Source organism: Equus quagga, chromosome 1, assembly GCF_021613505.1.
Source record: "Equus quagga isolate Etosha38 chromosome 1, UCLA_HA_Equagga_1.0, whole genome shotgun sequence".
NCBI classification, from domain to species: domain Eukaryota; kingdom Metazoa; phylum Chordata; class Mammalia; order Perissodactyla; family Equidae; genus Equus; species Equus quagga.
The window spans coordinates 140,565,871-140,586,168 of NC_060267.1; the positions used below are offsets into that span (position 1 = coordinate 140,565,871).

A 20,298-nucleotide genomic window follows, 5' to 3' on the forward strand; every position below is an offset into this window, starting at 1 on the left:
AAGAAGCCATGTGCTGTGTTCTAAATGGCGTCTCTGGTGGCAAGCAGAGCTGGTTTTGAATCCTAGCTTTACCACTCCCTCACTTTGTGTGGCCTTGGGAATATTACCCAGAACCTCTGTGTCTCTTTCCATCTACACAATGAATAATAAAAGCTACTGTGCTGGGTTATTGTGAGAATTCAAACGAGCTGCTTTATCTAAGTCCGCGATCATAATAGGCATTCAGTTACCGTTGGTGCGCATCTCCATTCCTGTACACAGCACTGTATGTTTTGTCTAAAACATATGTGTTAGACGGAAGCTCAAATGGACGTCCATTTCCTCATTTGTAAAACAGAGGAGAATGACTAAAATCTGTAAGATGGTCTTTAAGGTTCCTTCCAGCTTTCAAATTCTGACTTAGTGATTTTTTTTACCAGTTAATGTCATGCACAGTCTTATTTTAAAGTCGTCTTCTTAATTTTTCTCATTGTTGCGACATATGATAAAAGCACACCCGTAAAAAGGGAAAGTAGAATGTGTTACCCAAACAAGTGTAGTTCCTACTGACATCCAACGTTTATGACATATGTCATCCCTGTGTGGGTGTGTATTTTTTTTAATAGATCTTGAAAGCCAAGAGGTAGTAAACTAGCCAGTTGTACTACTAGAGTCAGTTGTAGTAAGTGGAGGAACTTTTAGCCTCCATGAGCTAAAATCCCAAACTTTATTCCGAAATGAAGACCCATTGTTAGGAGTCTGAGCATGTACACAAGTGAGTTTTATAAGAAGGTGGCCAGTTATGAGGTAAGAAGGCGAATTTCCCTTAGTGACCACTTCCTGGTTCCTTCAGTGAACTTGAATGTGTATAGGGTTTGGTTTGGGGGTGCAATATTTTACCTTTTTAAAAAAAAATTTTTCTTGAAGGTTGAGTCTTGCAGAAACAAGAGACAGGCAGAGGGAGACATACCCTCACCCAGAGGGAGAAACAAAACTTGCTGGTAAAGATCTCGTAGAACAGGCCAGGGTGCTCTGCCTGTCTGGACACCTTCCTTAGCTGGCGGGGTGTGATGCGGAAGATAAGTCACCTTTCCTTTGGAAAGCCACACCCTTACCTTTTGGAAAAAGTTCAGAGACTCATGCTGGTTTTTAATGAAATATTTCAAACATAGTGATTCATGGTTCATTCTTTGTTTTTCTGAGTCATCTAAAAATGGGTATAAAATTTTACAATCCTTTTAGATCCTTACACAAATTAACTTAAGAAAATTGTAGCCCAGATAAGTTAGTTTTCTACTTGATCAGATTCATTTCTAAAGCTTCTAGGACATGGACCATTTATTCATCTTTAAAGTTGTAGGCCTGGCTTGTGAATACTTTTATACTTTAAGTGTATCACTCTAAAATGTGAGAAGTTCTAAAAAAGACAAACACCATATTCTTAAGACAGTAGCGTTTAAACCGTGGAAGCTAATTGATATGCTCGTTAGGATGAATTTCAACTGAGAATTATGATAGAAATATCAGAAAAGATGTTGCCTTCTTTCAGTGGACCTTTTAAATGATTGTTTAACAGTAGACCGAGTTATTAAACTGTGGTAAAAATTAGGTGAGAATTCAATGTTTAGAACAGGTTCAAGAGAATGCCAGCCCTGTCCCCCAATAGCAGTCCAGCATAATAGTAGATTTATTAACCTTTTAAGTAGTCACCTGAAACAAATTTTGACCTAAAAGCTTCCTATTTACAAGTTTCTACTACCTTGCTGACGTTCGTGACGTCTGCTAAGGAGTTAATGAAACTGAGTTTCAACTATGTAGTTCCTTCTAGGAGAGACCTAGAAAGTTTAATCCTTTAATTTTTTTTAAATAAATTTGGATAAACCTTATCTCTAAGCCAACAGAAAATAATTGCACCTGATTTTGAGTTTGTTAAACCAGTCTGTGTACAGATGTTTTCTACAAGCCTTAATGGTTGGGTTCATTGTCCTTTGTTAATACTACTTTAATCTATACAGTCCCAAGGTCTGCTTGTATGCTGTGCATGAATGCATGTGTGGATGTGAGGATGTGGGTGGGTGTGGTTTAGGAAAGTAATCTTCACAAAGTACTTTGAGATGCTTAAAAGGATTTGATTTTAGGGGCCGGCCCCGTGGCCAAGTGGTTAAGTTGGCATACTCTGCTTCGGAGGCCCAGGGGTTTGCAGGTTCTGATCCTGGGCGAGGACATGGTATCGCTCATTAGGCCATGCTGAGGCGGTGTCCCACAAGCCACAACTAGAAGGACCCACGACTAAAATATACAACTATGTACTGGGGGGATTTGGAGAGAAGAAGCAGAAAAAAAAGATTTTTTTTAAAGGTCTGCTTCCATTTTATTTACAGTTTTCTTTTCTTTTCTTTTCTTTTTTTTGAGGAAGATTAGCCCTGAGCTAACATCTGCTGCCAATCCTCCTCTTTTTGCTGAGGAAGACTGGCCCTGAGCTAACATCCGTGCCCATCTTCCTCTACTTTATATGTGGGACGCCTGCCACAGCATGCCAAGTGGTGCCATGGTTGCACCTGGGATCTGAACCGGTGAACCCCAGACCGCCAAAGCAGAATGTGCAAACTTAACTGCTGCGCCACCAGGCCAGCCCCAGGATTTGGTTTTAGATCTAGCTGAACTACTGCATGACTTCACTATAGGATCTTGTCTCATGAAAGCAGGTGAAGTAGGACTTGTTGGCAATCTGAGAGGATCTGGGGTTCTTGAGATACTCCCTGAACTGAGAACAGTGGAGTGTTGGGGCTCTAATACATCCAATACAGACCTTTTATGTGACGATCATGCCTTTGACTCCTGTTGGTAAAGCATGGGCTTTGGGTCAGTTTTGTTCGGCCAGGGGGTGGATTTAGAAGGATTTTCCCCCTATTCAACAAATGATGATTAACGACAGATACTATAGCTGGATTCTGCCCATCACTAATGCTCAACACTTGGCCAGGCATCCAGCCTTGGTGCTTGTGAGCTTGGCCTTAGCATCACCATTTTCAAACCCTCTGAGTTGCCTAGCCATGGATAGGCAACATGGGAACTGAGTCATAAGTGGTATACTCCAAAGCCGACCCAGCACCCCACTCCCTGGGGCTCACAGGGCCCAGACTGCATTCCACTAAATACGTTTTTGTCTGCCTGTCTGGGTTAATGGAAGGAGCCACTTGCGGTCAGGCGTAATGAAGCACGTGTGTTATCTATAGGTGGATCTGGAGGCATTTCTCTGGACCAGAAGCAGTGGGGTTCCTTTTAGAAAATTAGCCCTAATTTCAGTCATTTCTTGGTTTTGCTTCTGAAACTCTAAGAAGGAAAACTAGATGATTTCCTTAGATGTGTGACAGAACACACTGACCCCCTCTCCCCCCAGAGCTCAGATTGTTATTCTGATACTGCATCTATCTCATCAGGATTGCTAGCTCTAGGGAGCTCAAGAACCCCTCCCACGCTCTGAAGCTTTTTCTCCAATGACTTCCTTAGCCCTGGGGCTTAGTCTTTTCACCTGTCTGGCCCTCAGTGCATCCCTCTGTCCAGTGGAAAGAATAATTTACCTTGGACAGAGATTACTAACATATGGAAAAGCCAACTCTTTAATGCTACAAAACCTTTGACCAAAAAAGTACCATGTAGATTCCTATAATTAAAATTGCAACATGATCATTGTTCTCAATCTTTCTTTGGAAAACTGATATCACTTAGAGGAAGAGAAAACTGAGTTCCACCAAGCTGGGACTCAAGCCTGTTGCCTCAGTGCTTCCCCGGGCTCACTGGCTGCTGGACTCAGCCCTCACATCTGTCTTGCCCGACACTGCCAGAGTGGCCTTGCTATAGCATGAATATGGTCCTCTCACAACTTTCCTCAGAAACTGTGGAAGCTCACCATTACCTCCAGGGTGAAGTCCCAACTCCTGAAATTTGAGGCTTTGTAAAACATAACCTTCTCCCTACCTTTAAACCTTCATCTCCAGTTACCCCCACACGCCATTCCCAACAAAGCCCACATACATGCACGCTCATGTACATGCACACGGCCCTGGACATTCAGCCCCCACCAGCACCACCACTCTCCGTGCAGGTCTGCTCACCCCCTTGCCCTTGTCTAAGCAATACACTTAACCTGGCTCCATGCCCTGCTCAGATTCCGCCCCTTCAGAAGTCCTTGCCATGGAAAAGTCTATTTATCTCACTTCTGGTTTTGTAGGGGTTTTTGTTTGGGGTATTGCCCCTCTGTTGTGCTGTCCACTAGTCACCTGTGTGTTAAAATTATTGTGGGGTATGTCTGCCTGGTTCATGTATCTATTCACTCTTTGAGTTGGGAACTATTGAGTTGAGCATATACTCAGATACCAGGCTACAAAACTAAACAAAACGGGCCTTGCAGGTTAGTAGAAAAAAGCAAAGACTAGTCTTACCAGATTGGGAGCCTGGAGAGGGGAATGGCGGGGCTGAACAGGGCAGCACACACACGTTATTGTCCTCATCATCCCGTATGTGTGAGCAGTTCCTTGGATTTAGTGGCTGCTCCATGAATGTCTTTGAATTGAAGAGAGGAGACTTCAAGAGCAAATAGGGCAATGGAATGGGGTGAAGGGGGGCAGGGAGTGGGGTTGGAGGAGCTCACCCCTCTTGAGGGTATGAGCTGGCCAGCATGGGTGGTACTGAGGGTTCTGGGACCCACTAGCCTCCTTGTGGGCCTCCTCCAGAGCCCTGAGCAACCGGTTTTGCCCCAACTCCTCTTGAGCAAGGACTCAGGTGAGGAGTGGGTCCTTGGCAACGAACCACTGCTCAACCCCAAGGATTGGAGTTTCCCTAATTCAAAATAGAAAAGGGAAAGAGGTCAATCTTTGCCCTGTCTGTCGTTGTTAGGGACAGTGAAGGGAATGTGTACAGTTTGTTTCAAGGTGGGTTTTTCCCCATATTTCTCAGAGTTTCAGTTGGCTAATTTAAGGAACAAATCCTTATTGGAAGGGTACTTCCATTGCTTTTGGGGGACCTGGGGGCTAAGTAAACTTTTTATAATAGTATGCCTTACTTGGTTTTTTTTGCGTGTGTTTTTTTTGTTTTGTTTTTTTGAGGAAGATTAGCCCTGAGCTAACTGCTGCCAATCCTCCTCTTTTTGCTGAGGAAGGCTGGCCCTGAGCTAACATCCGTGCCCATCTTCCTCTACTTTATGTGTGGGATGCCTACAACAGCATGGCTTGCCAAGCAGTGCCCTGTCCGTACCTGGGATCCGGACTGGTGAACCCTGGGCCACCGAAGCAGAATGTGTGCACTTAACCGCTGTGCCACCGGGTTGGCCCTGTGCCTTGCTTGGTTTTGATTGGGATATTTTGAAACTAAAATGGGGATTGAAACGTGCTCTTCAGTTTAACACACAATGTCTGACTCTGCAAGGTGTACCTTTGGCTGGGTCCTTTCCCAGATCACAGGCTCTTGCTCACCAATGGAGGGCAGTGGGAAAATAGAGCTCCTCTGTACACTCCTTGGTCCCTTGTTGTTCGAGGATAGAACATTCTGGTTACTTGAGTAAGAGTCACAGCCTACCTTCCTCGTGGTCCTATCTGGTGCATCCTTCACCATCTAGAATATGGCCACAGCCCTGAAAGTAAACAGACACGGCCTCCAAGAGGTGAGCCTGGGATCACAAAGCTCATGCATCTTACTCTTGCATTCATGCAATGAGCGCATGAAGTAAGTGACTACTGTGTGCCAGGCACTGGGCTAATGAAAAGACAGGGCTCGCAGCCCTGAGAACTGTATGGTGGGAGAGCATAGCAGGTCTTCCCTGAAGGCCTATTAATTAAAATGAGTATTCTTCTTTTATAAACAAATCTAACAAGATTTAGTTTTATTTGCTTTTCTAGCCCACAGCCAATTAGCAGTAGAAAACAAAAAGTATGTTGAGAGGATTGGTAACTAGAGACACAGAAATGACAGTAGCCAGGAATGGAGGAGAAAGACAAAGAACCATACAAAGGAGATGCCGGAATTACAATTTTAATAGTCTGAACAGACCGGTTGGTGTGAGGCCAGGAGCTCAGTGAATCTCCATACCCCTGAGGACATCACTACCTAACGCACTCCAGTAATGATGTTCCTAGTAATGACTATGTCATGCTAAAGAAATGGATAATAACTGTACTTAAGACAGGAAGGCTATAATGTCTTTTTTTTAATTTTGGTTTTGCTTTTATTTTTAAGATTTCCATCTTAACCATCCAAATCATTAAAAATGTGTTTCTCCTTAAGAACAAGCCACAGTTACCTGGAAAATTTGCTTATATGGAAGAGCTTATTCTCAGCAAAACCTCACATATGAAACATAACTCTAGCATAGTCAAGTCATTGCCATATGTACAATCAAGAATGAGCAATTGGCGGGGCCAGCCCTGTGGCCTAGTGGTTAAAGTTCCATGCACTCCACTTCAGCGCCCTGGGTTCACAGGTTCAGATCCCAGGTGCAGACCTACTCTACTCATTAGCCATGCTGTGGAGGCATCCCACATACAAAGTAGAGGAAGATTGGCACAGATGTTAGCTCAAGGACGATCTTCCTCAAGCAAAAAAGAGGAAGATTTTCAACGGATGTTAGCTCACGGCAATCTTCCTCACCAAAAAAATAATAATAGTAATAATTAAAAAAAAGAAAGCAATTGTCAGAGGCTAGAATCCAGTCAACTACTCTGAATATGCCAGGGGCATAATTTAATCACTGGAAGTATCTAAACAGGAGCATTGCTCTCAGACTTATTTTCAATGATCATCCATTTCTGAAAACGCGACCATTTATGATCATTGTAGAAGGGTTTGATGGAGTCCACAGGTCGTGGTGAGAAGACCCTCTGCAGATGATGGGAGGTTATGTTGCTGCAGACGTAGGTGGGGTGGTGAGTTGTAACTGACCGTCTCTGTCACACCAAGCTGTTCTGCAGGGGAAGCAGGAGTCGAGATGGATCTCAGTTGGTTATTTGGTGGTTAAGAGCTGCTTAGAACCAGGGCTTAGCAAACCTCTGTAGAGAGCCAGAGAGTAAATACTTTAGGCTTACGGGTCATACTGGATCACACTGTCTCCTTCATAAGTAGTCAACTCTGCCATTATAATGCAAAAAGCAGACATAGACCATATGCAACCGAATGGTGTGGCTGTGATCCAATAAAACTTTATTGGTTTAGAGCTTAAATAGTAATTGTGGGAACATAGGTGATATATGTATATACAAATCTGTATGGCAACAGGAAAACTAAGAGAATACTTGCATTTGGAGGTTGTCAGATGTTGAGCTTTTGAATCATTGTGGGATTTCATCTTTTCATTTGTTTGGTTTTGGTTGAATGGAGTTCAGGATTTTAGAATTTGCTGAGCATAGGTCAGGTCCCAGACATCCCTTGTCTGCAATCTCCTACTGTCCCTCTGTTTGGTGTTTCAGAAGGTATCCCTATGTCTTTTAATGCCTCTAGGATGTCACAGGCAACACTAAATGCCACTGTCTTCTGGAGAACACAAGATTGCTTTATTACAAAATTCTGGTTGGTAGACCATCGGGAACCACGTTTACTGTACTTGGGATGGTTGTTCTATATGTGCCATGCTTCTTGTTCTCCAGCTCCCAACGCAATGTACCCAGCATGTGATAGTCACTGAGTATTTGTTGAGTTGAGGTTCCTTTGGACAAGTACACAGTACACATTTAACTGCCTTTTAGCCATTAACTCTCTGCCACCCAGGGAGGGGAAGCCCTGGCCTTACTCTTTCATTATTAGTCTATGCAACTTTTGACTCTATTTTGAGCAGTAGTTCCTGCCCTCTCAGCTTTCTGGACATGTCCGTACTTTTCATGACTGCACTGTATTCAATGCAGATGCCGTTTCTTTGTTGGGGGTGAGGGCAGTGGAGGAAGCAGGAAAATTGGGCAAAAGGTTAAGGAGAACCCAACTCAACCTTTGAAAGCTTGCTGTTGCCCTTCAGAGCCTCAGTCTTCAGAAAAACACACATAGCCAGGACTGCTTTTGAGTGATTTCCTCTTTTATGAAGTGACTTGAGTTCTCAAAAGACTGAGATGTCACTTGCTGTGCTGTTGACTGTGCCACGGGTAGGTTTTCCATGGCAGCTACATCTGATGGTGAACTTGAACCATCACTGTTTCTAACTGAGAAACCTGATTGATGATACAACAGGCACAGAGTTTAAGATAAAGAAATAGAGGAGGGAAATGCGCACTTGCTGTGTCTGGCAGCACAAGCTGTGGACAGATAGACTTTAGTTATTGATTCTTAGTTATTTCATTGCTGTCTCCAGAGCCTCGAGCTGCAGCTGTTAGGAAGAAAGGGCACATTGCTCAGCACTTGTTTCTGAAGGAATGAGTGTCTTTCCTAGAGAGAAAACATGTGCGCAGTCTGTGACATGTACAGGGTTTTACAGTCTACAGCATTCATCAGGAGCACCTCCAACTCCCCCGACCCCACACCAACCCTGTGAGGAGGTGGCGGAGGCTGAAAGGTGGGTGTTTTCACAGATGAGGAGATAAAAACTCACAAAGCCCCACAGCCAGGTGTGGGAAAACATCTTAGGACTCATCATCCAATATTCTCCTCACTTTGCCCCATCACCCACAAGGAGAGCAGAACTCAGAGAGCCTCTTGTCCCTGGAAAATAAACCATTTTGGCCATAGGGCTAGAAAGCCTGGCTTGTTTCAAGAGCCTTTCCCATCCTAGTGACTGTTTTGCCTTATCGTTAGCTCATGCAGCAAGTTAGAGTGTCTTAATGATTGCAGCTTAACCCTAGTCCTAGGTAACCATTACTTTCCTCCTGCTCATCCTTGTTAATGCCACAGCCTCAGCATTGGTCTCTGGGTTTGTCCATGGTACAGAGGCAGCAGTGTTACTGCTGACGAGTTTTCCCAGAGGGTACTCCGCCCCTCACCCCTTTGTCTTTTAGGTCCAAATTTGAACATATCTATTGAGACACTGTCTGCCCAGTAGATCCCTAATGAAAGAGGAATCCTAGGTTCTAGTCCCACCTCTAAGTTGGTGTACTGTGTGTGCTGCTGCTGCCCTGGCTGACCTTGGGCAAGGCATTTGCCCTTTGAAGGCTCCCTTTTCCTTATCCGTCATGTGAATGCTTTGGGCAAGGTGGCCCTGTTTCACAAAGGCTAAGTGAACTCTCAGGGGTAGGAAAGAGAACTCAGATTTTAAGTGAACAGAAGATTTAGGCAGCTTTTCTGTAAGAGGTTCACACATAGATACTTGTGGCTTACTTTAAAAAGGTAATTTTGTCAAGTCTCCTTGATGACAAGACAACACTAAATTTCTGGATTCTTTGTTCTCTCTTCCAGATGCCACTATGGACAGAATAGCTTATGATGCTTATCCCCACCCACCACTTCCGAGACATTGAGCGGAAGCCAGAATACCTCCAGCCGGAGAAGTGCATCCCACCTCCCCACACCAGTCCTGTGGGAACCATGTGGTTTATCCGCGACGGCTGTGGCATTGCCTGTGCCATTGTCACCTGGTTTCTGGTCCTCTATGCGGAGTTTGTGGTCCTCTTTGTTATGTTGATTCCATCCCGAGACTACGTGTACAGCATCATCAACGGAATTGTGTTCAACCTGCTGGCCTTCTTGGCCCTGGCTTCCCATTGCCGGGCCATGCTGACGGACCCCGTGAGTATGTCTGGGCTTGTTTTGACCCGCCCACACTCTTCTCCTCTGGCCCTGGCATGGCCGCAGCCTGCATGTTCCCCCTGGACCTTGGAAATGTGGAGAACAGGAGGGCCAGGGCTAGGGTGGGAAAGTGGACTTGGCCCCACGGAGGGGACAACATCTGTGCCACAGCCTGTCTGTCTTGGTTGAATGATACTATGTGTACATTGGTTTATACATTAATTGAGCCTGCTGTGGGAGGGGTTTGGTCTAGGGGAACCCTAGCCTCTGATTAGAAAGATGAAGTCAGATAACATGGAGACTGGGGCCAGATGATTAGAGGGAAAGTGTGCTGGGGGGTTGGGTCAGGGCAGGGCTTCCCAGTGAAGACAGGACTGGAGCTAGGTATATTTGAAATTAAAGCCACATCCAGTTCCAGGACGCTGCACGGAAATGGCCTTCACTTTGTTTGGACAGGCTCATCTTTTCCTGAAAAGGGGGACAAGCCTATTTCAGGCCGCAGCAAGTGCCTCTTCGTGAATATCTTTGGGTAAAGCAGTGGTGTTCTGCCGTGATGTAGCTAAATATGCCAAGCTGTGCAAGTGGCTATTGCGTGTCATGTACCCTGGTATTAAATCCTCTGTTCCTATTCATTATCTTGTATGGGAAAAGCAAGAGAGCGCGTTATTTGATAAAGACCTCCATGGCTTAATTGTTTCAGTATGTGGGACAAGTGTGTTTAAATGAAGAAAGGGAAAGCACTGCCAATGACAGTGGCACTGGCCACACGGGTTTCGTTTCTCTGAGCCCCAGGGAAGTGACAGTAAAGATGTGGGTCCTGAGCTAGTTCCCTTCTTGAAGGGCTCCATTTCCTGCTGGCTCAGGTGGTGGATTATAAGCCCGCATGGGAAAGCAGCATTTTACAAGGATCACTCTGGCAGCAGTGAGGACGAGCCCTGGGGGGCAGTGGTGGGTGGAATACAATGAACAGCGCATTTATTGAGTGCCTACTGTGTGAGACGTTCCTTTCTGAGCAATAGATATAGCTGTGAGCAAGACAAACCAAAATCCCTGCCCTCTTGAAGCTCACGTCCTAGTGTAGGGGGTCAGGCAGTAAGGACATGAGCGAACAAGATAATTTCAGAAAGTGAGAAGTGCTTTAAAGACAGTAAAACAGTGTGATCCAGATAATGTGGTGACTTTTTTGGGGCAAAGGGGACTACTTTAGATCAAGGAGATGTGAGAAGGCCTCTCTGAGGCCATGCCTTTTGAGCTGAGACCCGAATGACGTGAAGCTGCAAGTCAGGCAAATGAAGATCTGAGGGCAGAGCATTCCAGGCAGAGGAGAGAGTAGGTACAAAGGCCCAGAGGTAGGCACGTGCTTGGCATGTTTGAGAAACAGCACTAAGACCAGGGTGACCGAAGCATGGTGAATGGGGGTGAGAAGGGCTAGAAGAGGTGGAGAGAGCTGCAGAAGCCAAATCGGGCAGGGCCTTGTAGGCCTCGTGAGAACTTTGGTCTCTATCCTAAATGCAGTGGGAAGCCATCAGAGAAGCATGATGTGACCTGATTTTTAAAAAGACAATGCCTTGTGCTTGTGATGGGGGTTTGAGGTGGACAAGTGAAAGCAGGAAGATGAGAGTTATTGTGCTGGTCCTCGTAAGACATGGTGGTGGCTCAGACCAAGGTGGGAGAGGTGAAGCTGGAGTGAAGCTGTTGGATTTGGAGTCTATTTTAGGCTGCTGATTCTCAAGCCTGGCTGCATGTTAGAATCCTTTGGGGAGCTTTTAAAAAGTACTAATGCCTGGACCCCACCCCCAGAGATTCTAGTCTAATTGGTAGGGCGGGGTCCTGGTACTGGGGTGCTTTAAAACTCCCAGGCATCTCTCATGTTCCGCCAGGTCTGAGAACTGCCATTCAAAAGAGCTGAAGAATAGAAGAGGGATTGGAGAGTGTGCCTTCCAGTCTTGGCTTGAGTAGCTGGGAGATTCACTGGTGCCATTTATTGAATGGGAGAGTCTGGGGAAAACAGACTTTCGAGAGAAATCAAGGTTTTTATTGTGGCCAAACTGCATCTATATTACATGTTAGCAGAGATGCCAAATGGGCAGTAGATAGCCAGGTCTGGGGCTGGTGGAGGGTCAGGATCAGAGAGTCGAGTATGCAGGTCATTGATTTCCAGAAGGCGTGTGAATCAGGGAACTGGATGTCCAGTGGGGGTGGGAGAGGCTTCCACCCTGGTGTTCCTGCTGCCCTCACACGCGTGTGTCCTTTTCCCCCCACGTTGACTCATGTGGCCTCTCCAGGGACCTCCTCAGTCTGGCCCCTTGCAGTTGAATGCAGAGAGAATGATTCTCACTGTGGTATATGTTGCTCAGCTTCCAATCCCAAATAAGTGAGAGCCATAGACTGTATCCCAAACACCAGTCAACTTCTCATAGGTGTGTTTTGCTGGTGGCCCCAAAGAAAACTGGGCCAAAAAATGAAGCATCTGTCAAATATCTACCATTAGTTAGGGGAGCAGCTCAAAGCATGTCCTACAGGTGTGCCCCATCTCAGGCTCTTCCTGCCGCTGACTGCCTCTCCCCACTCCCAGCACATGACACCTTATGCAAAACCCAGTGTCTAAAACAGAAAGAGGTGGAACTGCAGAGGTGGGAGCCCCTGGGGCATCCTGGGCTTCCACCAGGCAGAGTTGGGAGCCCAGATCTCACATTGAAGGCAGATCAATTAGGGTTCATTATTAACACTGCAGGGGGAGTCTGTTTTCAGAAGGGCAACGCTCAGTGTTCCAGGGAGTTCCCTAACAGAATGATCATATTTGGATCTCAAGAATTCATGTTGCCTGTAGTTTTTCAGAACAATTTACATCCTAAGATTATAAACAATGTATAACAATGTATACAATGTATATCATTTTCGTTTGTTAGTATTACTAGGAAAAAGAAAAAAAACTCTTATAGGCTCCCCCAAACAGTTACTGTACCACTTCTAGCTTTGAAATTCTTATTCTAAATGTAACATCAGAGCAATTGCAGCCACCACAGCTTTCTGGGCCATTTAGCAAACATTTACTCCTACACAGAAGTAAAGCTCCGCGTAGAGCTTGAGCAGAAAACAGAAGAGGGAAATGTGTAAGCAGCCCCCTCGGAGGTGAAAGTCCCCTTTGAGAAGGGGATAAAAGGGATAGGCCTGTAAAGAGAGGGAAGGGGACAGAGGGGCAGGTGCCTCACTTGGCAGGTGGGCTGGCATGGGTGTGGGCAGGAGCCCAAGTCAGACTGGTGTTTGATCTCCGGGTACCTCTTCTTGCCTGCTCTGAGGTTGCATAATGTCATCAAAGGAGCGTTCTGTGTTCCTGAAACATTTCAGACGTTTAGAGGTCTAGAGTGGCTCCACTTGCCCGGAAGAGGCAGCCTCTTGAAGAAAACCTGGACTCAGAAACCCTTATCTTGGTACCCCTTTCTCTCCTTTCCTGCCTCCTCCAGTTTTACCACCTTTTCTTTCCCAGTTACAAGTACATTTTTAATTCCTCATCCTGTGAACCCCCTCAGGCATCCTGAGGGATTCCCTTTAAATTTTATATCTGAGACAAAGTCTGTCTTCCAGAAGAAGCTTACAGCTGAGAGACACAGCTTGTTTCTTTTTGTCCTGGCTGCCAGGAAGCTCAAAAGCCAAGCACTACTCAATGATAGCAATTGTGTAAACTCTATGGTCAGCTTTTTTTTCGCCCCTCCTTTCTTTGGACCTAATCATTTATTAACCTCATTGTAGATTATCTCAAACCTGAGATTTGAAAAAAGGAGGAATGTAAATCAATTCAATTTAACCACATTGTTAAGAAAAAGAAAATTCATCTGTCTTCCTGCCGCTGCCCCTCCCTCCCATTGAATCCCACACTGGGAACACCTTGCTATAAACAGACCTCACATGACTATCTCAGACCACTGCAGGCCACCGATTTACTTTTACCCAGCAAAACTCATCAGTGAAATATCGGGACTCACTTCAGCATGCATTTGATATTCCCTCTGGAGTCTCCCTCGGTGACTTTATTCAGCACATCTGTGTACAGAATCAGTAAGTATTTACTTGGGCCGGTAGCATGGCAGCATGATGTCGGGCCCGTGGAAACCCAGAGAAGGAATGTAACTGGGCCCTCCTGCAGTGTGCAGCTGCGTGCTGGGTGCAGCCCGAGAAGGCCTTCTCCCGTCTTGCCCAAAGGTCTGAGCACATTCCCAGGTCAGGAGACTTGCCTCAGGGTTCACTTGAGTCAGGTGCTGCATTCTCCCTCATGCCAGGCAACTTCTCATACGTGCCACTGAGTGACTTATAAACACCGACTGGAAAGTCTTTCTAGCTCCAGAGAGAGGAAGGTGACCAACTGGGGCATTACCTGCCGTGCAGGAGACAGGTGGCCTTGTGACACAGGCCTGGGGCTGATCACCCTGTTTCCGGCAGAGCAAATAGAAGGAGAGTTTCTGCCTAGACCAGTAGGTGTGCAGAAGCCTTGATCCCATGGTCCCTGAAACAATTTAAGCAGGTTTTCACCCTCATTGCTTGAAATAAATAGAGTCATTGGTGCTTCTTTGGAACCTGTCTCCATTGCTTTCCATTGTGTCCTTTTTACATCATCATAATTATCCTGGATACTTACTGAAACCAGCCTTGTTATCCTGGGCCTGTTTCACTCTTAATGTTAGCATGGTGATATAGTTGTTGACAGGAGAAGGCATATGGCATCAAAGCAATAAAAAAAAGCCTCTTTGGCGCTGGCCTGGTGGCATAGTGGTTGGGTTCATGTGCTCCTCTTCAGCAGCCTGGAGTTTGCAGGTTTGGATCCCAGGCACAGACCTATGCACCACTCATGAAGCCATGCTGTGGCAGCATCCCACATGCAAAATAGAGGAAGAGTGGCACAGATGTTAGCTCAGTGACAGTCTTCAAGCAAAAAGGAAGATTGGCAAGGGATATTAGCTCAGGGCCAATCTTCCTCACCAAAAAAAGAAAAAAGGCCTCCTCAAGTCACTTAATAGAAATATCCAATAAATATGTAAGTCATCTTCTGATAGAGGCATAGGTTTTAGACTTGGCTTGCCTAGGTCTGAATCCTGGTTCTGCCACTTGTTAGTCATATGATCTCGGGAAGTTGCTTAACTTCTCTGCTTTAGTTACCTCATCTATAAAATGAGGAATGGCATAGTCTTTACCTCATGAGTTTCTTGTCAGAATTAACTGACAAAATACAGTAAAGCACTTGGAACTGTGCCTGGCATCTAAGCACTCAATAATTGTCTGTTGTATCATCATCATTATTCAGCTTGGCTTCATTGAATACTTGCTCCGTGCCAAGCCCTGGGCAATTCACTGGGCTACAAGTTGAAAGACATTGTCTCTGTCCTCCAGGAATTTGTAGTCATGTAGGAGAGATTGGTGTGTAATTAAATGATTGTTGTTATGAGACAAGTACCAACTGTGGTAGCACAGAGGCCAAGTGATAAGTTGTGCCTTTGGTGTGGCCTGGGGCCACTAGGAAGAAGGCAGAGGAGGTGACCTCTGAGTGAGTTTTGGTTTGGGTGCAAGCGGCAAGGAGGTACCTGGCAGACTGAGGGAAGGTGCTAATCCGGGGTGCCTAAGGGCACGAGAGGAGGACTTGAGAGCATAATGCTTTTAGGAAACTCCAGGTAGTCCACAGGGCAGGACTGTCCAGGGAGAGGGGTGACACTGGATTGGTGATACAGGCCTGGGCTGTGGTGGCCTTGCATGAACCCTGCCCAGGAGCTCAGACTCTGGGCTGTGTGAAGGCTCTAGGGAGCCAGTGAAGACTTTTAGACAAGGAGAATAACATGATTAGATTCACGTTTTAAAAAGTTTACTCTGGAAAATACTGGGGAGAAAGGATAGAGGTGGGGCTGTAGGATGCAGGGGAGAGACGGGAGGCAAGAAGACCAGGAGATTCTCTAGTATCTGGCGCACATGATGATGGGGCTGAACTAAGGCCTTGAGAGTAGCATGGAGGGGAGAATATGGGATTCAGGGCACAACTTGGGGCCAAATTAACCTGGTGGAGTGGGTGTGGGTGTGGGGCAGCGCATTAGAGGAGTTGGGGATGACTACTGATTTCTACCCTTGACGACAGGGTAGATGGATATGCCATGGGCCAGGGAAGGGTAAGTAGGAGGAACAGTTTGGGGAGAAAGTAATGGGTTCACTTCTAGCATATTGAGTTTTGGGGGTTTGGTTTTAATGCCTTTTGAACAGCCAGGTGGAGATATCTGCAGCTCCAAAACAGGGATCTGATTTGGAGCTGGCAATTTGAGCCTTACCACTGAGTGGTGACAGAGAAAGGCTGTCCAGGGAATGCAGGATGAGCAGGGGAGAAGGCTGGCAGTGGAACCCTGAGGAACACTGGTGTCAAGGATGGGCAGGATCCCATGACAGGGGGAGAGGCACAGCCGCAGAGGCAGAAGGAGACCTGGAGGAAGTGAAGCAGTGTAGGACAGAGTGATGGGGAGGAGGGGCTGGTGGTCGGTGAGCAGACCTGAGGAAGATGAGGGCGAAGAATCGACCTTTGGATTTGGCCTCAGGGAGTTGCTCAGTGACTTGGTGAGTGATTCCCTGGTGTGGAGACACGGGAGGGAGTTGACCTGTGCCAGAGAGCAGTGAACTAGAAAGTAAGTGAGAGGTAAGGAGAGACAGCAAACGCCCACAACTTCAAGAAGCTTAGCTATGAAGGGGAGGGAGAGCGTGGATCTGCTAACACTAAGGCAAAGCTCAGAGGTAGCAGTATGGGTCCCTGAGGGACCCTAGTCCTCCAAGACAGTGGGTACCTGTGGCTCCAGGGATGGGGGAGAGGGAGATGAGGAATGTGAAAGGGGTTTACCCCGGCAGCCTCAGTTTTCTCTGAAATAGAAAAGGAAGTGGGTAGGGGTTGAGGAAGGTACTGGAAGTTTGGGCTAGCCACTGAGGGGAAGGTTGACGGAGTCATATTATGCCTCCCTCCCCCAAATTTAAACAGATTCCACTACAGGGCCGAATATATCTCTTAGACGCACATAAGCATTTTTATGGATCTGTATATTTTTAGAAGTGTTTTTAGCTTACTATGTGCAAAGAGAAAAGACTGTAAGAATATATTCAAAAATGTTAATAGTACTTGTTTTGGGGTATAGAATCAGATGGGTTTTTCCCTTTTAATGTCCTGATCTCTCTATGTTTTTTTAAATCCTGAACAAGTATTAGTTTGGAAATGAGGAAAACATCAGTAAGTTTTGGTCTGCCAGGCTGTAGTAATTCGGAAGCTTCAAGGCATATCTGTGAGATGTATCAGAATCAGGGGGTTTGGGGTGGAGGGGGCTGTTTCTCAGTAGTGCAAGTGTGGCAGCAGTGGCAGAAATGTCTCAGCAGGCCTTCCGAGCCCCTGTCCAGAATTGTACAGAACAAAATTCCTCACTGTGAACTAATAACTGGAAGTTCGGAAATCTGTGGAGATAAGCCCAGAAGAGCATATTCTTGAAAGAAAGAAAGAAAGAAAGAAAAAGACATCTGAGGCAGAGACTGAAAAGTGCCTGTGTCACAGACTCCTCAGTCTCGGGCTGACCCAGCTGGTCTCTGGCTCTGAAAGATGGGCTTACTGGGCAGGTGGTCTTGCCTGGATGAGAGTGAGCCTTCCAGGAGATTTACGCAGATGGAGTCACACTGGAGGGGCAAACTTTTAGAAAGGCTGAGCTCTTGAGTGCTGTCTCTGATGGTCTGAAATAGTAGGCAATAATGAGAAGACCAAATGAGGGCTCCGAGTGCCCTTTGCCGTATAGGGGTTTCCTCTTGTGGTCCTTTATGTGGAACCTCCTGGGGTTTAGAGCAACTTCTGATTGTTAAGATCTTAAAAACTGGACCTAGAAAAAAACAAATATGACCTGGGCCTTCATTTAGGAAAACTCAGCCCCATTGCTTCACCTCCTTGGGGAAATGATGTTCCTTAGTACTTTTTCCATGTACACGTGACAGTAGTGACCTAGATGTAGTTTTGTGGCTTCGGGATCCACAAAAGGTCACACAGTTGTCCAAACTCAATTACTTTTTACATTGAAGAAAATTAAAAATAAGGCCCTGTGAGCTTTTGTGGGGCCCTCTTCTCTGCCTGGGCTGGTGACCTTCCTAAGCCCCTTTTAAAATCCACTCGTCCGGGTGGTCTGGGCCCTGCCTTGCCTGTGTGAAGACTTCCAGACCCTGGCCCTTCACTGCTGCATCAAGGGGGTCCCTCAGATGTCTCAAGATGAGACAGTCATAGCAACTTGGCTACAAACTTCAGGAAAGTTGCTTGTATTCCTATTTAGGATAGCTCCTTCCTGGGGTATGTTTTTTTGCTTGTATTTTTAATGAGTTTTTTCCTCATTGCAAAAGCCACATGTTCCTAGTAGAACATTTAAGAAATGTAGTCAAGAAAATGAAAATTACCTGTGATCCAACTACATGAAATAATCAATAATACTTTTGCGTGTATCTTTGTGTATGTGTATGTATAAAATATTTACCAAAATGGACTTATATTCTGCATATTGTTTGGAAATCTACTTTTCCCTTTAACAGTCTATCATAGGTGTTTTCCATGTTATGAGCTGTGTACTTTTGCGGCATATTTAGTGTCAAGAACTATATCCTAAATGGCATATATGTACCATATAAGTCCTTGCCTACAGAAATTTGTTTGATTTTAAAATTTCTATCGTAGGCTTTCCTGGCATCTGACTGCATTTTGCAGACCGGAATATTTTTTATACTTCTTTTTTGAACTTTTAGGAAAATTTTTTTTTATTAAGAGTATGATATTAGGAAAATTTTCAATGAAACACTTCAAACAAGTAGGAGGATATAAAGGATAATGTGATGACCACTCGTGTGTTCACCCCTAGCTTCAAAAATAAAGCATTACAAAGAGTTTTAGCCTATTTATATACACACCCTCCACCTGCCACTTCATTCCACGCCACCCAGCCTCCTACCACCACAGAGGTGATCATTATGCTGAGTCCCTTGGGATTTACAGCATCTTGGTGCCCACAGTGCCCGTGTACCAGGATCCAGGTTTTTAGAGGTCTCTTCTTGGGACGTCATCACCACCCTACTTGAAATCCTGAGCCTCCACCAGTGAGATGAGCATTTGTGTGGATGAGTGATCCTTTGGATTTTCTCGCTCGTCCTTGTCTCCTGCCCCTCAGGAGCCGTCAGCCGGTCACCCTCAGACAGACCAGTACGGAAGTGCGTCATTGCTCCTAGTGATAAGTTAGTCAAGTGCTGCCCATCTCGGGAGTGAGTAGGTCCTCACCGAGGCAGGAGAGGGAGGACTAAAGAGCTGGTGATAACAGAGGGGTCAGCAGAGGAGAAGTTGGAGGCCCAGCAAAGAACCACATGAGGGATGGAGTTGGGGCAGGAGGAGAGGCCAGGAGACGAGGGCCTATCAGTGTATGCCAGCCTGGAGACGCCAGAGAGGCACCCCAGGGCCTCTTGGAGACAAGTTGAAAATCTTTCCATGATGGAACAGTAATACTGGATTTTTTCTTCACTGCTGGGAAGACCCCCTTGCACATGCTGCCGTTCTCCAGCCATTACCTCCTGGACAGGCTGGGTACAGACCCCCATCTGGCTGGTGCTGGGACTGTTCCCCCCAGGTGCCCACCTTCTGCCTGCATCCACTAGGATCCTCACCCTTCGGGCCCAAGTGCCTCCTGGCCTTCCTGAGGTCCCCACCCGCAGCCCTGCTGCCTCCCCCAGCTCCTAATGCCCCAGTGGCCATGCCTTTTACTGGGTCCTCAGCCTCCTTCCTGTGTCTGTGTGCCTGTCTGCCCCACCAGGCTCCCATCCCTTCTTTGTACTCCCCACAGTGCTCGGTACAGGGTAGACTTTCAGGAAAGAGTTGTTAGTTGATTTGTCTTTATGGTTTCCATAGCTGGAGTCTTTATCCTCTGTGAGTCGTTTTCTTGCCAAAAGACCAAACCACAGCTCCTTTGCATTCTCAGCGTTTAAAGCTTTTTCTGTTTCTTCAGTGGCTCTTCCCATACCAGACTTTCATAGGAAAGGTTCTGACACTCAGTCCTCATCCTTTCTGCCCTGGGAACCCCTCACTTGGCCTGTTATAGTCCCTCAGCCCCACTCTGGGGAGACCAGGGGTGCTCTGGCAGCTCTGAAATCCCCACCTGCCCACCCTAGTAAGCCACACTGTCACTTGCTCTGGGCCCCTTCGGAACTTGGGCACAGTCCCGGGTTCTGTTGTTGTGATGTTGTGTTACCTTCTCTGATTGTGGTATCTAATGGATGCCCACTAAGGAGTGGAGCCTGGTGTCGCCTAGACCTAACATAGGGGTCTTGGGGGGAGAGGTGGGCCCTGAGTCCCTACCATAACTGTGACTTGATTCAGTGTCGGGCCCAGTTCTTTTTTTTTTAATTGAGGTCATGTTGGCTTATAACTGTATAAATTTCAGGTATACATTATTATATTTCAGTTTATGTATAGACTGCATTGTGTTCACTACTAATAGTCTAGCTTTTATCCATCACCATACATATGTGCCCCTTTATCCCTTTTGCCCTCCTCCCACCCCCTTCTCCACTGGTAACCACTAGTCTCTTCTCCTTATTTAAGTATTTGTTTAT

The 20,298-nt window shown here is 46.1% G+C and overlaps 1 protein-coding gene across 6 annotated transcripts in view; it reads left to right on the top strand.

The window, feature by feature from the left end:
- ZDHHC3 (zinc finger DHHC-type palmitoyltransferase 3) overlaps positions 1-20,298 on the top strand; it is a 57,518-nt gene that overhangs the window by 7,048 nt on the left and 30,172 nt on the right. For 5 of the 6 annotated variants that reach the window (XM_046665508.1, XM_046665529.1, XM_046665532.1 and 2 more), the window contains exon 2: positions 9,343-9,672. In XM_046665508.1, the coding sequence (XP_046521464.1) occupies positions 9,367-9,672 (306 nt within the window). In that variant the 5' untranslated portion in view covers positions 9,343-9,366. Of the gene's footprint in view, positions 1-2,547; positions 2,685-9,342; positions 9,673-20,298 lie in introns of those variants that run through there. The other variant, XM_046665522.1, reaches the window with a different exon arrangement.